At 36.0% G+C, this 19,982-nt stretch overlaps 2 protein-coding genes across 2 annotated transcripts; both read left to right on the forward strand.

The window, feature by feature from the left end:
• The first annotated feature begins 1,536 nt into the window (after positions 1 to 1,536).
• On the forward strand, positions 1,537 to 6,368 carry LOC140161729 (sulfotransferase 1C4-like). Its single transcript, XM_072185028.1, has 4 exons — positions 1,537 to 1,566; positions 1,931 to 2,165; positions 5,149 to 5,373; positions 6,262 to 6,368. The coding sequence occupies exons 1-4, from the start codon at positions 1,537 to 1,539 to the stop codon at positions 6,366 to 6,368; spliced, it is 597 nt and encodes a 198-aa protein (XP_072041129.1).
• Positions 6,369 to 11,533: 5,165 nt separating this feature from the next.
• LOC140161730 (cytochrome P450 2U1-like) lies at positions 11,534 to 15,550 on the forward strand. The gene is made up of 3 exons (XM_072185029.1): positions 11,534 to 11,909; positions 13,602 to 14,564; positions 15,366 to 15,550. The coding sequence occupies exons 1-3, from the start codon at positions 11,534 to 11,536 to the stop codon at positions 15,548 to 15,550; spliced, it is 1,524 nt and encodes a 507-aa protein (XP_072041130.1).
• Positions 15,551 to 19,982: the final 4,432 nt, after the last annotated feature.

Raw genomic sequence — 19,982 nt, forward strand, 5'->3', positions numbered from 1 at the left:
AGCGTTGGAAACGTGGGAAGCTCGACCAGATGATATATTTGTTGTTTCGTATGCCAAAGCAGGTAAAATAATCTACTCATTTATAAGCAAGTTACCTAAAAGGAGTATAAATGGCCATTGAATTCTCCTAATAATTTAAAATAAAAGAACCCTTGTGTATCAGTAATATGAAGTGTATGTAATACAGACTTCTGTACTGCAAACCAAAATAATGAACTTGTTGGTCAAAATACGTTTCCAAAGTATTTGTTGGAACAACTGTGTTTAACACTTTATATTAGTGAAAATGTGTCATTTTAAGAGTGCAAAAATGTTATAATCTTCTAGTATTCTGAATAATTTATTTCATAAACTTGATTTGTGTGTGTGTGTGTGTTTTCATAACAGGAACGACTTGGATTCAAGAAGTAGTGTCAGCCGTCGCAAACAAAGGAGATCTGGAGCAAGTCAACAAGTCTCATACGATGTTTCGTGTACCGTTCATTGAAGCCACAACCTTTTCAGCACCAGGTGTACGTTCTGGTTTCTGAAAGGGATTTACAAATATCCGTCACTTTAATGGAATTCCTAGGGATGAAATCAAAACTAGACCAGCGGTTGACGGGCGGTTCCGTCCGGTTGCCATTGTTTAGAACAATATAATCCGGACGGAACCGAACGGAACCGGTGGTCAACCGCCAGTCGAGTTTTGATTCCATCCCCTGGGTGTTTTTTTTTTGCCCGGGGCAAGGTTACAGAATGGAAGCCCCATTCCTGAAATAAGTGCGCGAAAATTTGCACAAATACCACTCATTTGGTTATATTCAAGTGGAACTGCGGTCTTAAAACGATTTTGTTCACATGATATTTATGCTGAACTGTATTTGAAACGCGATAAACGTGGCACAGAGTCGATATATGTGGTGCTAAATTGGTCGATTCGGCGCCACAGTTAGATGGCGCCCAAGGCTGGTCCCAGGGGAATTCTCCCGTGATCCCTCCTAGCTACGCCACGGCATCTCTTCCACACCACACTATTACCAGTACATGTCATTGACTCTACATTCGTACTTTACAAATATATTGTCAAAAACATGAAGGGAAGTAAAAGATATAATCAAATGAAATAATCTAACCCTTTTCTTTCCCATTGTAATTGATTGATTTTTTCTTCATGGGTAAAGTAAAGTATGTATTTATTTATTTTATTCATATTTATCCAGGGTAGCCCAATTCAGTCGATAGCTGGTCTTACATGGGGCCCTGTAATACATTTACGTAACATTAAAAGGCAACAATTTTCAACATGCAATTTATATAAAATATACAACTATTAGAGATTAATTAAAATACAGAAATATATACAATTTTCAAAGTAAAATAGAAATACATCATTAACAAGTACATGCTCAATTCTTTAAGACTTGAATCTTTGCTTGAAAGTCTGCACATTTAATGAACTTCTTACATCATTACTCAGTTTATTCCAGTGTCATAACCATTTGTGCAAGGCGGTAGAGCTAATAAATTGGACGCAGCTTGTCTGGTGTTCACATTATGCTATTCATAAGAAAAGCTGTTGATAAGGTACTGTGGTGATACATCGTTAAGACATTTAAACATTAACAGTGATTTGAAATACATTGCACGATTTGGAAGTGATTCTCATCCTAATATAGGAAACATTATATCAGAAGACGTAAGGTACTTGGCACGCAATATTATTCTAGCACATCGCTTTTGTAAAACACATAATTTACGTACATCTTCATTGAAGCGACCAAACCAAACTACACTGCAATAGTCGAACTGCGGTTGGATAAGAGCCTTATATAAAGTATATGTAAGAGTATGAAAGAGCAATTAGTACCAATGTACAACTTTGTAACATGTTTGTAAGTTATGATACATGCTCCTTCATTAACGCTGTCCATATATTCTCTCAAAACAGATTCCTGAAAGACTTGAAATTGTCAATAAAATGAAGTCACCAAGGACCATCAAATCACACCTTCAAGGGCATTTGCTCCCGCCAGACGTCTTCAAGAAGAAGGCAAGGATAGTATACGTTGCCAGGAATCCTAAAGATATGTGTGTATCGTACTACTATTTTCATATTATGAACCCATCATTGCCTACACCGAAGTCGTGGAATGAGTTCTTTGAAGATTTCTTTACGGGAAAAAGTAGGTCTATCCATTTTTTTTTTTGTCGGGCACATCTGAAACCGAGCTATAAGTTCTTAGTTAAGCTATAGAAGACAAAATACTGTAGATTTCCATCTACAATCCCATAATACCTCAAAATGAGAAAAAAAGCAGACGCTCTTCACAAAAATATTTTTGGGGGTTTGATAAACTATATATCTGATACACACGGCTTTGCGAACAAGAATTATTGTAAGACCAATGTTTTTGTGGAGGGAGTTTGCCTTTTGTCTCTTTCTTTGAAAAGGCAAAACAAAAACAAATAAACAAAAGAAAAAATAATGGTGGAATTCTACCGTATACGTGGAGGAATATCAAAATATTTTTGTATAAGATTTGCACGAGAAAAAACAAAAACACACCCCACACTCAATAAAAAACACTGAAATATTTTCATGGTCATGTTGGTCATTCAATTTTGCACTCCGCAGTTTCCTTTGGAGCATGGTGGGAACATTATCTATTCTACTGGAATCTACGACATGAACCCAATGTTCTGTTTGTGAAATTTGAAGAAATGAAAAGGGTAATCATATGTACATTAATAACATCAAAGGCGAAAGTAGAATAGTTAACCATAATTTCGGAAGATATCACTGAAGCAGCTTTTATCCAAGATAAAAAAAAATAAAATAAAAATAAAAATATAAAAAAAGGGAGAAGGCATAGTTCGTGAAGATGATAAAGCTAGCCCGTACATAAAACAGTTGCACTGGCACCCTATTGAAGAGCTCATCACTTTCAAAGTTTTAGTCACTGTGTTTCCCTGCACTGCCCTACGCGTGCTGACCTACGTTCTATGGATGGCGGAAACCTTCAAAATACGCCTAAGAATACGCCTAAGAATACGCCTAACCTTAGACGTCTAAGATGCAATCTTAGACGTCTAAGATGCATTCTTAGGCGTCTAAGATGCAATCTTAGGCGTCTAAGAAATTCGCGGTAGACTTAAATCAACGAATCACAGGACCAGAAATCCCAAACAACCAATCATCTTAGGCGTATTCAATTATTGACCAATGAAATCTTAGACGCCTAAGATTTTACACGCCTAAGAATTCTTACACGTCTAAGATTGATATTTTAGTGATGGACGGTATCACCAATGTGATTTTCTCTGAGGACTTGCAGCAAAATTGATTAATTGGTTTGATTTTATTTTTTTGTGGTTTGGTGTGCTGTTTTGGTGTGGCTAGTAGTAGTAGTCAGGTATTAATGTTGATGAGCATGATGACGGCGACGACGACGACGACGATGATGATATGATGATGATGATGATGATGATGATGATGATGATGATGATGATGATGAAAATTAATACACAAACAACAAAGAGGAACAAACATGCCTAGCATATATTTATATACCTCCATGATTCTATTTTTAACATAGAAAATTTTACCTCTTGTCTTCTTGCACTTTGCAGACTAAAATTATGCATATCTGATCTCTTCAATTATAAAAGACGATTTGGCCTTGGCCCGGGGGCCTTGGTGAAAATATGTCACACGCTGTTCGAATTATAAAAACATAGTTGGTTGACCTTATAATGTGTGTGCAGTAATAACTTGACCTCTGAACGTATTGGATATAAACGCATCATACCCTACACCGTCAGGTTAACTTTCTTGTTGAATGGAGGTATCGAGGTCTCTTAACTGTGTATTTTGGCTCAGTCATAGCATACGTGTTAAGAAAAAACATACATAAAAAGTGAGCAGGGTGACACCATAGACACGTGCTCTTTGTTTAAACATTACAAGTAACATGAGTGGCAAACATTAATGTTTCATATTGCTTGCAACCCCCTCCCCCCAATCAATGTTGGAGCCAATACCAGTCCGTTCCTATCTCAGTATCAAAACAACATTGACTTGGTGGGTGCGGGGGGGGGGGTGAAAATTTCATACTAAATTTAATCCCTCATCACTGCCATCATCATCACCACCAAGACTCTAATAATCATCTGACATCATTTGTATTATCCATCATCATCATCATCATCATCATCATCATCATCATCATCATCATCAACAACAATAACAGCAACAACAACACCATCATCATCATCATCATTATCATCATCATTTACACTATAGCCACACAAATAGAAATCTCACATTAACTGCAAGTCATCAGAAAAACAAAATATTTAAAACAAATTAAAGTTTTATCAGTTTACAACAACAACATCAACTGCTAGATTCTGTTCAAATGAAAAAAAGCCTATTATGTAAAAATACATTGTTCCGCCTGAGTTGTCAAAAAGTGGCTGAAAAGAACAAAACAATGGGCCATTGTGCCGAAAGGTGGGAGAACGTGTACCCTATCCCCCTCCCACCCCATCACCCCTTTCTCTTTGGGATTGATGCGGGTGGCTATGGAGAGAAAAGGAGTTTATTAAAAACACACCACCCAGCCATTGTTCGAAATATTCTCTAACGTACAGCGTCCGTTGTACGTTTTGATACCGTCCGTCAATCTTAGACGTGTAAGAATTCTTAGGCGTGTAAAATCTTAGGCGTCTAAGATTTCATTGGTCAATAATTGGATACGCCTAAGATGATTGGTTGTTTGGGATTTCTAGTCCTGTGATTCGTTGATTTAAATCTACCGCGAATTTCTTAGACGCCTAAGATTACATCTTAGACGTCTAAGATTGCATCTTAGACGTCTAAGGTTAGGCGTATTCTTAGGCGTATTTTGAAGGTTTCCGCCATCCATAACGTTCTGCCGCTGATACCACCCTCCAGACTGAGCACAATACAATCAAAACCCTTATGTCAGCTGAACACAGGACCTTCTCCTATATTGGACATACATTTTTGAAGTTGCGCTATCAAATCGTTGAAACTTGCTCTTTCGCGAGCGAAGTAACTCAAGATTTAATTAATTACTACCTTGTTTCCACCTATATGAGGAGATTGCCAAAATTGCAATTCTGTATTTGTTTCATTTGTAGAGAAAGTAGCCACGTTCGTGGGCTACACATTATCTGATGACGTCATCAACGGTATCGTTGATCATTGTTCGTTTACAAGCATGAAGAAAAACCCCATGACCAATCCAGACACAATATTTGCTTTCACTTATAAGAAACTAGAGCAACGAAGGAAGGAAAATCCCTCTAACGATGGTGTTAATCTTGAGGAACCTAAACAAGAGAGAACTTCCTTTATGAGAAAAGGTTTGTTTTGATACCAAATTCCTTAGCGGCCTATTTGGATTAGGCGTTGGGTCAAATTGGCCAGGAACCGAGATCGGTAAGGGGAGGCGACCAGGCCCGTGGCCAGGGGGTGTGAAAGTATACAAAAAAGTCCAATAATTTAAGAATTTGCCAGCGTAGCGAACAAGTTGATTTTTAAAGCTTTTTTGGTCAAAAAAGGTTTAAATTTGGGGAAGAAAGTCCACTTTAAAAAAATCAGCACCCCCACAAAACATTCCTGGCTACGGGCCTGGAGGCGACATTTAAATAAGATTAAAAACAAAAGAGGGCAATAAAACTAAGGTGGTTTTCAAATACCCGCTTTTATAACATTCTATCAGATGAAATAAGTGGGAAAGTGTTGTAGTGTTGTAGACTTGTAATTGCACCAATAGCATACAATTGTAAAAAAAAGTATGCAATTTGCGCATACAGGTGTAAGGATTAAGTCAATTGAACAATTACCATTATTAGCATATTTGAAGCAATTTTTCAAATTGTATAAAGTAGTCGCAATTCTTCCATTTTTCCATTACATACAAGCTGGTGGAGTACTTACGATTTGTACAATTCATCCAATAGTTTATGACCCATCATTTCAGTTACTATCACAAACTGTTGTCGCAACTCTGCATTTTTTGTATTACATAGAAGTATAATATGATACATAAATGTTTGGTGTCAGCTCATATTTAAAAGTTACAGCAATAACACAACCATAAAATGCAAATGTTGTCAAGTCCGACTTTGATTTGGTAACAGTTCAATTACTGTATTTGAAAGAAGTGTTCTCCCAGCTCCCCGTTGTTAGAGATAAACCAATTTTGACTCTATTAGTTTCTTCGTATTCTTGTCCTCTTATTGACACAGGTAAAGTTGGTGACTGGAAAAATCATTTCACTGTGGCACAGAACGAAGCCTTTGACATCCTCGTGCAAGACAAATTAGCTGGAAGTGGACTTGCATTTGAGTACTAGACCCCAGGTCCTGTGTATCGTGAGTTGACATGATGCATTTATATATTTTATTATTATTTTTTTTAAATTTATTTACTTACTTATTTATTTATTTATTTATTTATTTATTTATTTATTTATTTATTTATTTATTTATTTATTTATTTATTTATTCATTTATTTATTTATTTATTCAAATTGCAGGGTCTGTTGGTGACGGCTGGAAACAATTTGTTGCGCACATTGAGGAGAAGCTGACAAAAAGTGGACTGAATTTATAACCAAATTTAACTATCAAGTTACCACTTTTTCATAAATAATAGGATATCTTATATTTTTATTTTTATTTATAACATTTGGCACAAGGCCAGGCATATCCAATATTGAAAACACAGTAAATTGAAGGATTGCCCTTACATTAAAATCAAAACATTACTATAAAATATCCTCACATGCACCGTTTAATCTATCCTGACCGTACCTGTTCTAATGACTTTTAAACCTGAAAAGAGTATACGTACATTTCTTAACTTAATACGCCCTTAACCTAAATCAAATTACTTACGGCGAATTGGATGACAGCAGCTACATTGTTCCAGTTTTAGGAATTTAGATATTTAATATATTTAATCCAGATACCTGGTTTAATTTGTATTTATTATGTGTACTTGAATCTATATAACTGAAAATAGTAGCAAATATTACATTCATTTTAATCTTCGCTGTCATAACAATGCGCACAAAACAATCCGGCGAAAGTCCGAGAAAAAAAAAAAGTGTGGGCCTTAGGTAACCATGTGCATTGACTACTTTAATTAAATTAAAAAAGTATATAAAATTATATCGAGAAAGTACAAATTTAAATAAAGTTCTCACGGCTTACATTGTCAGTAGACTTCGGTTGTATATATAAATGCGCTTTTATAAATGCGCACGTGACCAGATGGCCAGCGCCAAATTTGCATTACATCACTGTCAATCACTGAAATGGCGACCATTGAAGGAGTGGCTACAGTTGTGACCTTGTTGCGTGGCTAGCACTGGCAAGGAACATTGGCTGGAGGTTCGATGCTATGCTATAAATTTGCAAGGATAAATCATGGATATCAAAGGATCATGATTATTGCACAGCACCCCCATGTACAAACATAACTAATGTTTATTTATTTATTTATTTATTTATTTATTTATTTATTTATTTATTTATTTATTTATTTATTTATTTACTTATTGATTGATTTATTTATTTATTTATTTATTTATTTATTTATTTATTTATTTATTTATGCGACGAAAAACGAAAACCCTGTTCTATTTTGAACAAATTGGGAAACACATTTTTCCTGTACAAATGAATGCCGACCCCAAATTTCGGAAATTTCAGGACAATTTTTTTTTGTATTTTCTCAAATTGAAATTTATTTACAGATTTTTGTGATTTTTTGGGTTATTTAAAAAAAAAAAAAAAATTAAATACCAACCGACCGACCGACCCTACGTGAAAAGGTCCGTTCGCCCATAGAACAGGGTTTCTCTCTTTCTCGCCTTACTTATAATTTTATAAATATTATTTGTGCCCCCCCCCCCTTCCCCCAAAACCACCCCCCCTTTTACACTCATAAATTAATTGTTTTTTTGCTAACTTTCCCCTTCCGTGTAAAGTAAAACTTTATAAGCCGGTTGAATCAAACTGAACAAAATTGACGTATACAATTACAATATACCATGACAATAATGTGTATGACGAGATCTAACTTACTAGCTGAATAAACCTCGAACCATGCATCACATACGTGATTGTACGTCATATTGTCATATAACGTATGAGCGTGATGTATAGCATACGAGTCTTCCTCAACATCTTCCAGCCGGGATGATTAGATCATGTACAGTCATCTACGTGTTTATACTCTAAATGGTACGTCAAAGGGTGACAAAGAGGGTGTACAGATTACCGATTTAGCATGGGGGACACAAAAAGGTGCTTAAAAACACATTTTGAATTTGTTTTTTGTCCATTTGCGAGCGAATGAGTAAATTAGAATTGAGGAGGTCGGGCGGGGACATCTAGCCTATTAGTTTGAGAGGGTCATTATACCGAAAAGGGCTAAAGTTATATAGTTTCCTCAATTTACGTTATAATTAGAGTTAAAATTAGGGTCAGAGTTATGTTCATTGGCGGCGCTACGGGGGATACTTATCTTGACTCCCAAATAAATCAATCCATGACCCCTTCCTTCCGAAGAAAATGACAGCCCCCTAAGTTCCCTACGTGCAAACATTATCAAATAACATCATCGGCAGCTACCCAGTTCTGACCTTAATGCCAGTAAGAATCACATTTCGTCATCAATATGGCCAATTGCCACGCCCATTTAGCACGGAAATAATGAAATATAACTTATTAAATCAGCTATATCTAGCTTTTCCGTCATAATTTTTTTTTCCGTGATGGAAAATCCAAATAAAGAGTTTATGTTTCGGGTCAAATTATTTTGCCCTTTGCAATCAATGCCACTATTTTGCAAAACCAATTTTCCTTGTAACCTGTCATTTTCGCCTATACTTTTGCGTGTGGAATTTGTGCACATCCGAGTACCTTACATCGTTGAACACGGTATGGCGACTTGTAGATGTCACGTGCGCATTTATAAATGCGCATTTATATATATACCCGAAGTTCACTGATTGTGGAGGTTGGCCTGCGACCAGCATCCACTGGTCTTCAATGCCGACTGAAATTAATTAACCCTTTGTCTTAATGACGTATTTACTAAAGGGGTTTACTAACCCACATGCAGGATTTCTCTACCAAACCACCTGTACAGTTTTATAATATTACCAACATATAGCTATTGAGTCCTCTATCCAGTTTACCAAAAATTGTTTTAATTATGTCGATGTTACGTGGGAACTTTTACTTTTATTTATTCTATCATAATGTTATTAAGTGCTTACAAAATACTTTGCAAAAATGTTTGCCAAACAATTTTAGAATGTATTTATAGTGGTTTGTATTTTACAAAAAACGTTTTAAAAATGTATTCATGAACTTTATATAACCCGACTGACATTTAAATGGTATCAAAACGTTTTGACTAAAACCAAGACACGTTGATAGCTCGTTTATAACATTTTAAAAACATTTTTTGTGTTTGCTGGGTACACTCGTGGTCGTGGCGTTATACGTGTGCGTTTCGTATTTCCAGCCGTGTATTGCCGAGAAGCCTATCGCATCATGTAACAAGACAAACTACTATTAGTCGAGTAGATGCCTTTTGTTCTTTTCCCGTTAATGTAAAAGTCGATGCCTTACATGTTAAAAGGTCAAAAATGGCGGCTGCCCAGTGGGCACCCTTGAACAATGAAAGAAATATGGGGTCATACAGGTTATACAGGGGTCAAAACTCGAAATTGCTCGGATTTTATTAAAATTATAAAATCAGGAAAGAAGCTACCTAAATTAACTGTCTCTGTGCGATATATGGCCAGGGCTGTTGATTTCAATGAAGACTGAGTCACAGTTATCACACTTCATGATAAGATCTTCTCTAATAATGAACTCATTGTTGATCAGTAACAAGAGATGCACCGCCACCTCTTTGAATGTTTCTATGACAATTAATAGAAGTGTAAACCAACCAAATCAATGAGATCTGCATCACAGTTATATCTAAACCAAGTTTTCGTGAACGTATAGAGATTGAAAAGATGTTCAAATGTCGATTGATAATCAATTATATCATTTGCATGTTTAATGAGACCACGGATGTTCATGCTAAATAGCGATAATTTGTAGAAAATTGGATTATTTACCCGATTAATAGATATAATAATATAATAATAAGCTGTGGTAATAGTTACTGTCCCATTGTATTATTTGATCAATATTACAACCATCATAAGTTTCTGTAAGTGGCTGATGAGGGTACTCTCAAAACGAAACGGGTAACTTTTAAAGAGGATACAATATCATACATAATGCAAAACAGGTGATAGGTATGGATGGTTGTGGAATCGGTCTAGAGACCTGTTGCTCTGTCATGTTAAGCCTTAAAATATGTTTGACCCATTTTGTTTTGGTCTTTAGAACACAAATATGCAGTTTTCGTGTTATGGTGGACCGAAAAAAAAATGGCATGAAAAATCTAATTTGACACTTTTCTCAAACACTGCTCATTTTTGCAGGGAAATCTTCTGTGCTAGTTAGATTACTTGCATCATTTTCTTTCTAAAATGTATCCTTTTATGTACTTATCATCATTACTTTTAACGATACAATGCAAAACAATATCTAAAATACCACTTTGGGTGATCCTGCTTGCCTCTTTAAAGGTCCATTCAGTGATTTGCTCATCCGGACGATCATAAAAATCATAAAATGTCAGGTTTTGGTACCTTTGTCATTGTCATATATGTGCTAAAATAGCCTGCTAGTGGTTCAGCTGAAAGCCGTGTATTTTAGACAAAATAAGACATTTTACATGAATCTGTAATTTATATACTGACAGTATATAAATTAGCTACATGTATTTGAATGGGGCTTCAACTTCATCAATACTGCAGTTTTCTTTGTTTTTTGCCCAATCTTTCATTTCAAAAATACCAAATGACAACATTTTGAATGATGTATCCTTCACTTTAAAGCAATTTATAAACAATTTTAAATTTGTTTACACCTGCCTTGGGATCACTGAATTGGGTCTTTAAACAGTGTCATGTTTTTAAACTAAAGTCAAGCGGGTAGGCGAATGGGAAAACTGCAACAGTGCATATCAAATAAAGTCCGATTGCCATTGGAATAAGAGGCCAGCTGATGAGGCGAGCAAGAAATGGAACAGAGGCAATGTGTTTCCAGTGACTTTATATACGCTAAGCGTTGATGAATATAGCGCTTTTTCGCCCGTAACACACCAAAGAGCCATACAAACTAAATTGTATTACACTATTTAGTACCACAATACCAGTCAATAATATTTGACCAATTCCTTACTTTCGTAGAGTAGGCATGATAACACCATGATCCAGGATACAGTGTTAATTCCGACCCACTTTATCGCAGAGATCAATGTTCAATGCGTGATTGCAAAGATCAACTATCTACAGTATGTAGCGTTTATACCTGTTGTACTAGCTTACTAGTTTACAATTGGTTTTAGACATCGACGTTTGTGAGATAAAGCAACATGGAATTCACAACAACGATTGTTTCTAGATCTCTTGACTGGCAAACGACAAACGTTCGTACCATTTTATTGGCAACCATCGTGTTCCTATTAGCGTATCTACTTGTTAAGTCTCGCCAGAAATGGAACACACCACCAGGACCGCGATCCTTGTGGCCTATATTGGGCCACTTGGCCACCTTGGATCGCATCAGTCCTTACCGTACTATCGCAACACTAGCGAAGACATATGGTCCAATTATAAGCCTCAAATTCGGATCTTTTCCGGTGGTTGTTTTAAACGACTATAGTTTAGTTCATCAGGCTTTCGTGAAACAGGGATATGAGTTTGATGATCGACCAGATATGGTTCTTACTCAACTGTCAAAAGGGAAAGGTAATAAATTGAAATACAAATTTGTTAATAAGATGTATAAAAGTGAAAGGAAAAGAAAAAGTAGAGCCACGTAAACGTGTTTATGTGTCCTTATTGATAAATGCAATAGTTCAGTTCAATTAGTCATGGCGGTCAACATTGTTGTCTTCATCCCCTTTGGTCTTGGTTGAAAACCTTACTGTGAAGCGTTTTTTTTATTATTTTCAGATCCATTAACAATACATGCCCATGAATAAAATTAAATCTCAAAGCAATAATATGTAAAAATGCTCCACTTACTTCGATATTCATTTTCAATAAATGTTCAACACTATTATACATTCGGATATGTTGTCTTGTCGTTTTTAATGATCTTGCCATTGTCATTGATATGATTGTGTATTACGTTGACGATATGTGTTACACACTTGTTCAAAAGGAGCGCATGAACACGTTGTTTTCCCTACAACAATGGCTATCATAACAGAGGAAAAACATAAAGCAATAATTTTACTAATAATTTTACTTGCCTTTTTAGCACGAAAAACATCGCGTTTTGGGCACTGGCCCACAAAATAGCAAAACGCACATCAATTGGAGCAAAAACGGTATGAAATTATTGATATTTTATCCCAGTAGAAAATGTCCCAGTAAAAGTGAAACAAAATATGCTCGTCCCCCACCCTGCTCCAGCCGCTACTATATCGCCCACAATTTATTGTTCCACCTACATTACACATACACTGTTTTTTATCATTTCAGTATTTTCCAGGAACTTCTTCATTTTATGTATTTATGTGCCCTATATAAAGTTGGCAATTGATTCTATAGTTTTGATATATGCGCTCAACGTTTCAATTCACGTGTCTTACGTATTACTGTTTCTCTCCAACCTCTGTACTGTATTATACAAATACAACATGTTTTGAGGGGAAGTAGTCAAAACTATACTGGCCCGAGGTGTTGGATGATTTGACTACTGAAGTAGTCAAATCATCCAACACCGAGGGACCAGTGGTTTTGACTACTTCCCCGAAATGAAACATGTTGTATTTGTTTTACTATACCTCAAAAAAATATTTTCACTATCATGGTAAAATCGTAAACAAAAGTCAAAACACACATCAGTCAACGTGCCGGCCAGCATGGTAAATACGCTTAATATTTTGCTTACCTGATTTTATTGCAGGATTTCTGTTCAATCAATATTTACATTTTGACCTACATTATTCAGATGTTTCTATTTAACTTTCCATAAATAACATTTTGATTCATAAAACGTCAAATTCGCGTGTTATTATCCATCGGTAATCTCGGCAAAATAACTGTAGCAGACGCCATTGTCACGATAAACGCATCTGCAGAATCGTTGTTGTGTAGCATAATGCTACGTCTGAAGGAACGGTGACGCGCGGGGTCGAGACACTGTGTGGTAGTAGGGGTGCGGAAGTTTTTACTACTTCCCCGCGTTCGCGTAATTGCACATGCGCGGGGAAGTAGTCAAAATACCGTACTCGGACGCTACCGTTATTAACCAATAAGATGTCTGGATTACCTAATAAATATTTATGAGGTATAGTAATACAAAATGTATGAAGCCCTTTCCGAATCATATCATCCATTTTAAAGAAGATGAACAACTTAAAATGCTCACTTACCCTTTCACAGTGGTACCTGAGATTTATGAACTCATTGTTCTTTTGTTTACTTTAGGTCTGGTAATGGTCCACAGCAGTGAGGCACAGAGATCGCGTCGTCGATTTGCAATGGCATCATTACGAGCTCTGGGGATGGGAAAATTTCGTTTTGAAGAACAAATAGTAGCTGAGATCCAACGACTTCTGAATAAATTTACTACACACGGATCCAAACCGTTTTGTCCTTTTGAACTGCTCGAAGCGGCGTTTTCAAATGTTCTTTGCTGTTTGGCATTCGGTACACGATATGATTATGATGATCCCAAATTTCAACGTTTACTACGCATACTATATCGATTAATGGAAATTGCGTCCTATGCAGGAGCTGTTAATTTTATTCCCATTTTGAGATACATACCACTAAGCGGCACCAGAGAACTTAGAAGTTCAGGTAGTGAATATAGAGCCTTCTTTACAGAGATGGTAAAAGAAAACGCAAAGGACTATATACCCAACCAACCACGAAATTTCATAGATATGTATTTAGATTATCAGCAAAGTATTTCGAGTCAAGATGACTTGGCAAAAGCGTTTAACAACGATGATCTTATAAGATGCCTGGGTGACCTGTTTGGTGCCGGAACTGAAACATCTGCCACAACTACTAAATGGGCACTGCTGTATATGATGCTGAATCCTAACGTTCAATCGCGTGTTCAACAAGAGCTTGATGAGGTTGTAGGTAGAAACCGTCCGATAAGTCTTAAGGACCGGCAAAATCTTCCCTACACGGAAGCCACACTAATGGAGATTCAACGTGTGACCAGTATTCTGCCGTTAGGGGCGCCGCGCGCCACTAACGTAGATACCACACTCAATGGATATGACATTCCTAGAGGTACAATCGTCATGCCAAATCTTTGGGCGATTCATCACGACTCAACCATTTGGAACAAACCCGCGGAATTTCGGCCAGAGAGATTTCTTAACGAACAAGGGTCTGTTGTACGCAGAGAAGAATTGATTCCATTTTCAATCGGTAAGGAAAAAAAAAACATTTTTGCATATTTGACAGGACTCGTAGGCGTTGCAACTAATATGTGACCACCAGGCCGTTGCGCAACTCATATACTAGCGCAATACAAAAAGGGGCGACAGCGTCGGCTTCCCCTATGTATTACCCTGCGCTGACATGGCGTCCGATGGCGTCCCCATTGGGACCCAAATTGATTCACGGGCGGCGCCATATTGGAAAAGTAAAGAAAAATGCTGCTGCCACCACGATAGTACTAAAAGCTACCTAAAAAAATATGCGTAGTGCTGTGGAGACTTATGCTAATTAAAGAAAAATGCTGCTGTCACCTACGTCCACATGTTCCCAGTGTGACGTCGCAGACCTCACGTCGACGAACGGAGTTCCAAGTCCATCGCAATACGTGCTCTATCATAGTCCATGTGACCACTTTATCCCTCAACATGAACAGCAACTGATTAGTTATGAGTTCACTGTTGTTTGACGGCATGTAAAACTGTAGTCATTACATCGTATATTTGAACAATGATGGCGCTATTTATCTTCAATCTTGTTCGGATAGACACTTGTATAATTGTAATAGTACATGAGAAAAGGGACATTTGAAAAAAAACAACTTTACATCATGAAATGTAAAGAATAACTCATATTATTTGCTTAATTTAAATATAAAATATATGTAAATAGCGCGCACACAAATTTACAGTTTATAGAATAAAATTAACCATAAAAAAAAGAAAAATGTTTAATTTGGTTTAAAAAATTACTGATTGTGCAATTTGTTTTTTCGTTCGTTTTTATTTATAGGACGCCGAGAGTGCTTAGGAAAGCAGTTGGTACAGATGGAACTCTTCTTATACTTCTCTCATCTCATGAGTAAGTTTACGTTCACGTTTCCAGAGGGCGCTCCGTCTCCAAACATGCAAGGAATTATGGGAAATACGCTGGCTCCTGCATATTTTGAAGTGTGTGCAACACCACGTGAAGCTTGACAGTTTTGGTTGCAGCCATATAATTCTGCGATATTTTTTAATAGATCTGCAGAAATTTTTGTTGTTGTATATATTTACGATAGACAATTAGTAGGCGTCAATAGGTAGTGAAAAATAAAAATGTGACTATGTTCGTTATTTGTTTCTTCAAATGTGTATATATTTATTTAATCCAGTTTAGTCGTCATATGCTGACCGCAGTATATGGTAAACTTTCAAATGTCTGTGTCAAGAAAAGAACATTCGACTTTTTTCGCCTATTCCAAAATTATGGGTAAATTTATCCTACCATAAACCAAATGGAACTGAAAATAAACATGCAATAGAAAAAGAATTTCAATATTCCCCACCAATGCCAATGTCTATTGACAACAATTGTACGTAATATTCCGATTTTAGTTCAAAAAGACTCGCTGAGGAGCATTTAAAATTTATACTTTTGGTTAACTTAACATTACTTTACGCTCGTCCTACAGAGCCCTATTTATGAGGTCCTAATCAGTATACTTCGACTATATTATAAATACATATTTGTAAGTGACCCATGTGCACGACATAACAAGACCAGCAAGCGTGACCAAATCCTCATGCCATTGAAAAGGTTAGGGACTCTGCCAAAGGTTAGGAACTCATAAGATAAATATCATCAAATTTAAGTATTAATTGAATAGCAAAATTATTACACATCGGGGATTCCGAAGTTGTAATATGTTATCAGAACAACATATTGAAAGTATTTTCCGACGGAAATATTTATAATATAATTACAAAGTTGAACAAAATGGACAATTTTGCTGAGTCTCGTGTTGTTTACCGCCTTTGTATACATTCAAATGTACCACCCGCTATGAAGAAGGCCACTTCGAGACTTATACTGTCAACAAGCTGTTATGGCAGCGCGGAGGTAGTCACGTGCGTATTTATGAATACGTATAGCCCTACTGATCACTATTTTATGACTATTGTCAATATAATGCTGCAATTCATAGTCATAATACAAGACGCGTGAATAATTTCTAGCTGCCTCTTGTTAGAGCTCAACTTGCTGCTAACTCTATGAAAGTGCGTGGAGTCAATATCTGGAAGTCCATTCCCATTTCCATCTAAAATACCACACCCACAAGTTCATTTAAGCATCATTACTTGCTAATAATTCTCTTATATTCTTATATTTTATTATAATGTTTTGTCTTTCCTGCTTTTTTGGGGGGGGGGTTGTTTGTTTGTTTGTTTGTTTTTTGCTTGCTTGCTTGCTTTGGTATTTATGGATACAATATGTTTATGTTAATTTTGGCATTTGTCATTATACATGTATTATTAAAGTTGTGAAATAAATGTTTCTTGAATTTGATTGAATTTTGTGTAACACGGAAGTGGGTAGTTGCTACCCCCTTATTTGCTACAGGGTGAGTCAAAAAAAGTGCAATAGTGAAAAGAGTCCATTTTTATTTAAGAACCGAGTTGAACCTTTTAGGTTTTAAAACATTTTATAAATAACACATCCATTAGTGATCTTGTGTGAAAAAATTAAGGAATTAGCATTTACCGTTTTGTTTTTATATCACATTTTATAGCGATACCCAATTTTAATGTTTGTCCAAGAGACACCTAAAATTTGAATGTCCGCCCACTCTGTGTAAGGTAGATTTGGAACAACTGCCAGTTTCTTAACCTCATTGGCATTGAAATAAAATGGACATCCCAAAGTGTTATTGCCCTTGGTCTTGTTTAAGGAGAAGAAACATTATTTGTTGTTATTTTCATTTTCCCTTTATTTTAAAGATGTTTATTCTCTATCAAAACCATATAAATTTGTAGGCGGGTTTTTCAAATGTCGAAATGAAATACGCGCAAATTGAAGTGGCGTGAATTACAAAGCATCTAATAAGTTGGACATATTGGGATTAAAAAAACTGGAGTTGGAGTCCAGTGAGGTATGAAGGACTTAAAGTAATGTTCGAAAGTTTGTTTGAACAGAAAAAAAGAAATAAAAATAACGCAAAAATCAACCTTATTTAAGTTAAAGTCAGTTTCAGAGCTGGTGCATTTATCGTGCATTGTGTGCTCCCATTCAAAATACATGGTACCTCGTGGACAAATAATGAAATTGGGTATCGCAGCAAAAGGACTCGTAAAAATTAATCGGTAGAAGCGAGTCACTTCATTTTTTCACAGAAGGTGACTATTGAGTGTGGCATTTATAGAAACTTTCAATAATGGAAAAGTTTAACTTGGTTCTTACATAAATATCGATTCTTTGCTCTATTGCACTTTTTTTTTACTCACCCTGTATTATCAAGTCATATACTGAATAGTAGAATCATTTTCATTCATAGGATACCTTTGTTTCTCTGTGGATTGGACTAGATGGACATATTTTAAGAAACAATGGCTCCTATGTCCCTCCCAAAAATGGCGGGAAAATCTATTTATAGCTCATTTTTCAAAATGGCCGCCGGCGACATATTGAAAAACGTGAAAATCTATATACCATGACCTGGATAGGCTATAATGACAAATAATGTGCCGATTTCAACTATTTTTGGCATGGCAAATATTTTAAGATAATATTCAAAGTGTTTAGAGGTCATCTTGACCCCTAAATCCAAGATGGCTCCATATTGAAAAACATGAAAATCGATATATCATGAAGTGGATAGGCTATAATAACAAACAATGTGTCGTTTTCAACTATTTTTGGTATGCAAAACCGTTTAAGATCATATTCAAAGAGTTTGGGGTCACCTTGACTCCTTAATCCAAGATGGTCGTCAGCGCCATATTGACAAAAACATGAAAATCTATATACCATGAAGTGGATACGCTATACTGACAAACAATGTGTCGTTTTCCACTATTTTTCGCATGCCAACTCTTTTTTTGTCATATTCAAAGTGTTTGGGGGTCATCTTGACCCCTAAATCCAAGATGGCCGCCAGCGCCATATTGAAAACTATGAAAATCGATATATCATGAAGTGGATAGGCTATAATAACAAACAATGTGTCAAGGTGACCCCAAACTCTTTGAATATGATCTTAAATGGTTTTGCATGCCAAAAATAGTTGAAAACGACACATTATAGCCTATCCCCTTCATGATATATCGATTTTCATGTTTTTCAATATGGCGCTGGTAGCCATCTTGGATTTAAGGGTCAAGATGATCCCCAAACACTTTGAATATGACATAAAAAGATTTGTCTGCTTTGTGTTCAGGAGAAGGTGTTTTTCTTCGCTGGCCTCTTTGATGCCCTTAAAAAGATCAATCAGCTCTACTCTGCTGCTACAAATAAGAGTGCTATCATCGGCGAAATTTCAACCTTATTTTTTTACTATACCAATTTTAGGATGGATCTGCGATTAGCTTAAGTGTTTGGCGTAAACCCGCGCGTATTGTTATGCCGATTGAAAAGCCTTGTGGCGGTTTGGTTTAATCCCACTATTCGTTGGATGAGGGTTAAATACCATGCAATTTGTTGTATGGTATATATTGTTATGGTTACTTCTTTATTTCTTTAATATCTTTTGACGTAACTGATGTGTCACAAAAATATTAGAATTAAAATAATATTCGAATTAGCTACAAACAGGACCAAAGTAATTTGTTCTCACATCCTTAACTGTTAATTAAATTATCGAAATACTCGAAATTATCAGGGCAGAAATACTGTTATGAAAATGGTTTTAAAAAAACACGCACCATTTGGTTTTCTTGCAACATAGACAACTCTAGACTTCTTCTTCATGATACCAGGTGGCAATAGCTGTTGTTAAGGTAAGTGAGATTAGATGGTACGAGGAAATTTTACCGATAAAATCTTAAATTACTGGAAATGGTATGTTCTTTAATCGAGATTCGTCAATTATCAGCAATGAGGAAATTTTACCGTTAAATTCTCAAGTTAGTGGAAATGGATATGTTCTTTAATCGAGATTCGTCAATTATCAGCAATGAGGAAATTTTACCGCTTAATTTTTTAGTTAGCATGGTTAGTGGAAATGGCATGTTCTTTAATCGAGATTCGTCAATTATCAGCAATTTGAGGAATATATTGTGGCATAGAAGAAATACATTACTAAAGCTGAACTACGGGAAACAAGCAGGTTGCCGATGAAATATAGCTTCTGTTGTGGCGTTTTGTCGCGCAATATTTATTGTTTTTAATGATGTTCCTTCATTCTTTATTCCTCAAATTCTTTAGTCTTGATCTGATATCCAACGGAATAATCGTTGAAATAGGTAGTAAACAAGCAAATAAATTAACTTATTATACGGTTGTCCCGTCAGATTTATTTACATTGTGCACCATTGCATATTAGGTTATCATATTTACCTTATCGTACTTTGGACATTCAAATAGTTTTATATAATATCGTTATAATATCATATTCAGGTCACATTAAATCTGCCACACAAATGAACAAGATGT

The sequence above is a fragment of the Amphiura filiformis genome, chromosome 10, assembly GCF_039555335.1.
Source record: "Amphiura filiformis chromosome 10, Afil_fr2py, whole genome shotgun sequence".
In the NCBI taxonomy this organism is placed as follows: domain Eukaryota; kingdom Metazoa; phylum Echinodermata; class Ophiuroidea; order Amphilepidida; family Amphiuridae; genus Amphiura; species Amphiura filiformis.

Excerpts from the sequence above, each read along its gene's own strand:
- LOC140161730 (XM_072185029.1), top strand. The coding sequence starts at position 11,534 with ATGGAATTCACAACAACGATTGTTTCTAGATCTCTTGACTGGCAAACG. Across the intron at positions 11,910-13,601 it reads TCAACTGTCAAAAGGGAAAG|GTCTGGTAATGGTCCACAGC; the intron begins GTAATAAATTGA and ends TGTTTACTTTAG. Across the intron at positions 14,565-15,365 it reads ATTGATTCCATTTTCAATCG|GACGCCGAGAGTGCTTAGGA; the intron begins GTAAGGAAAAAA and ends TTTTATTTATAG.
- LOC140161729 (XM_072185028.1), top strand. The coding sequence starts at position 1,537 with ATGCTATTCATAAGAAAAGCTGTTGATAAG. Across the intron at positions 2,166-5,148 it reads AGATTTCTTTACGGGAAAAA|AGAAAGTAGCCACGTTCGTG; the intron begins GTAGGTCTATCC and ends TTTCATTTGTAG. Across the intron at positions 5,374-6,261 it reads AACTTCCTTTATGAGAAAAG|GTAAAGTTGGTGACTGGAAA; the intron begins GTTTGTTTTGAT and ends TTATTGACACAG.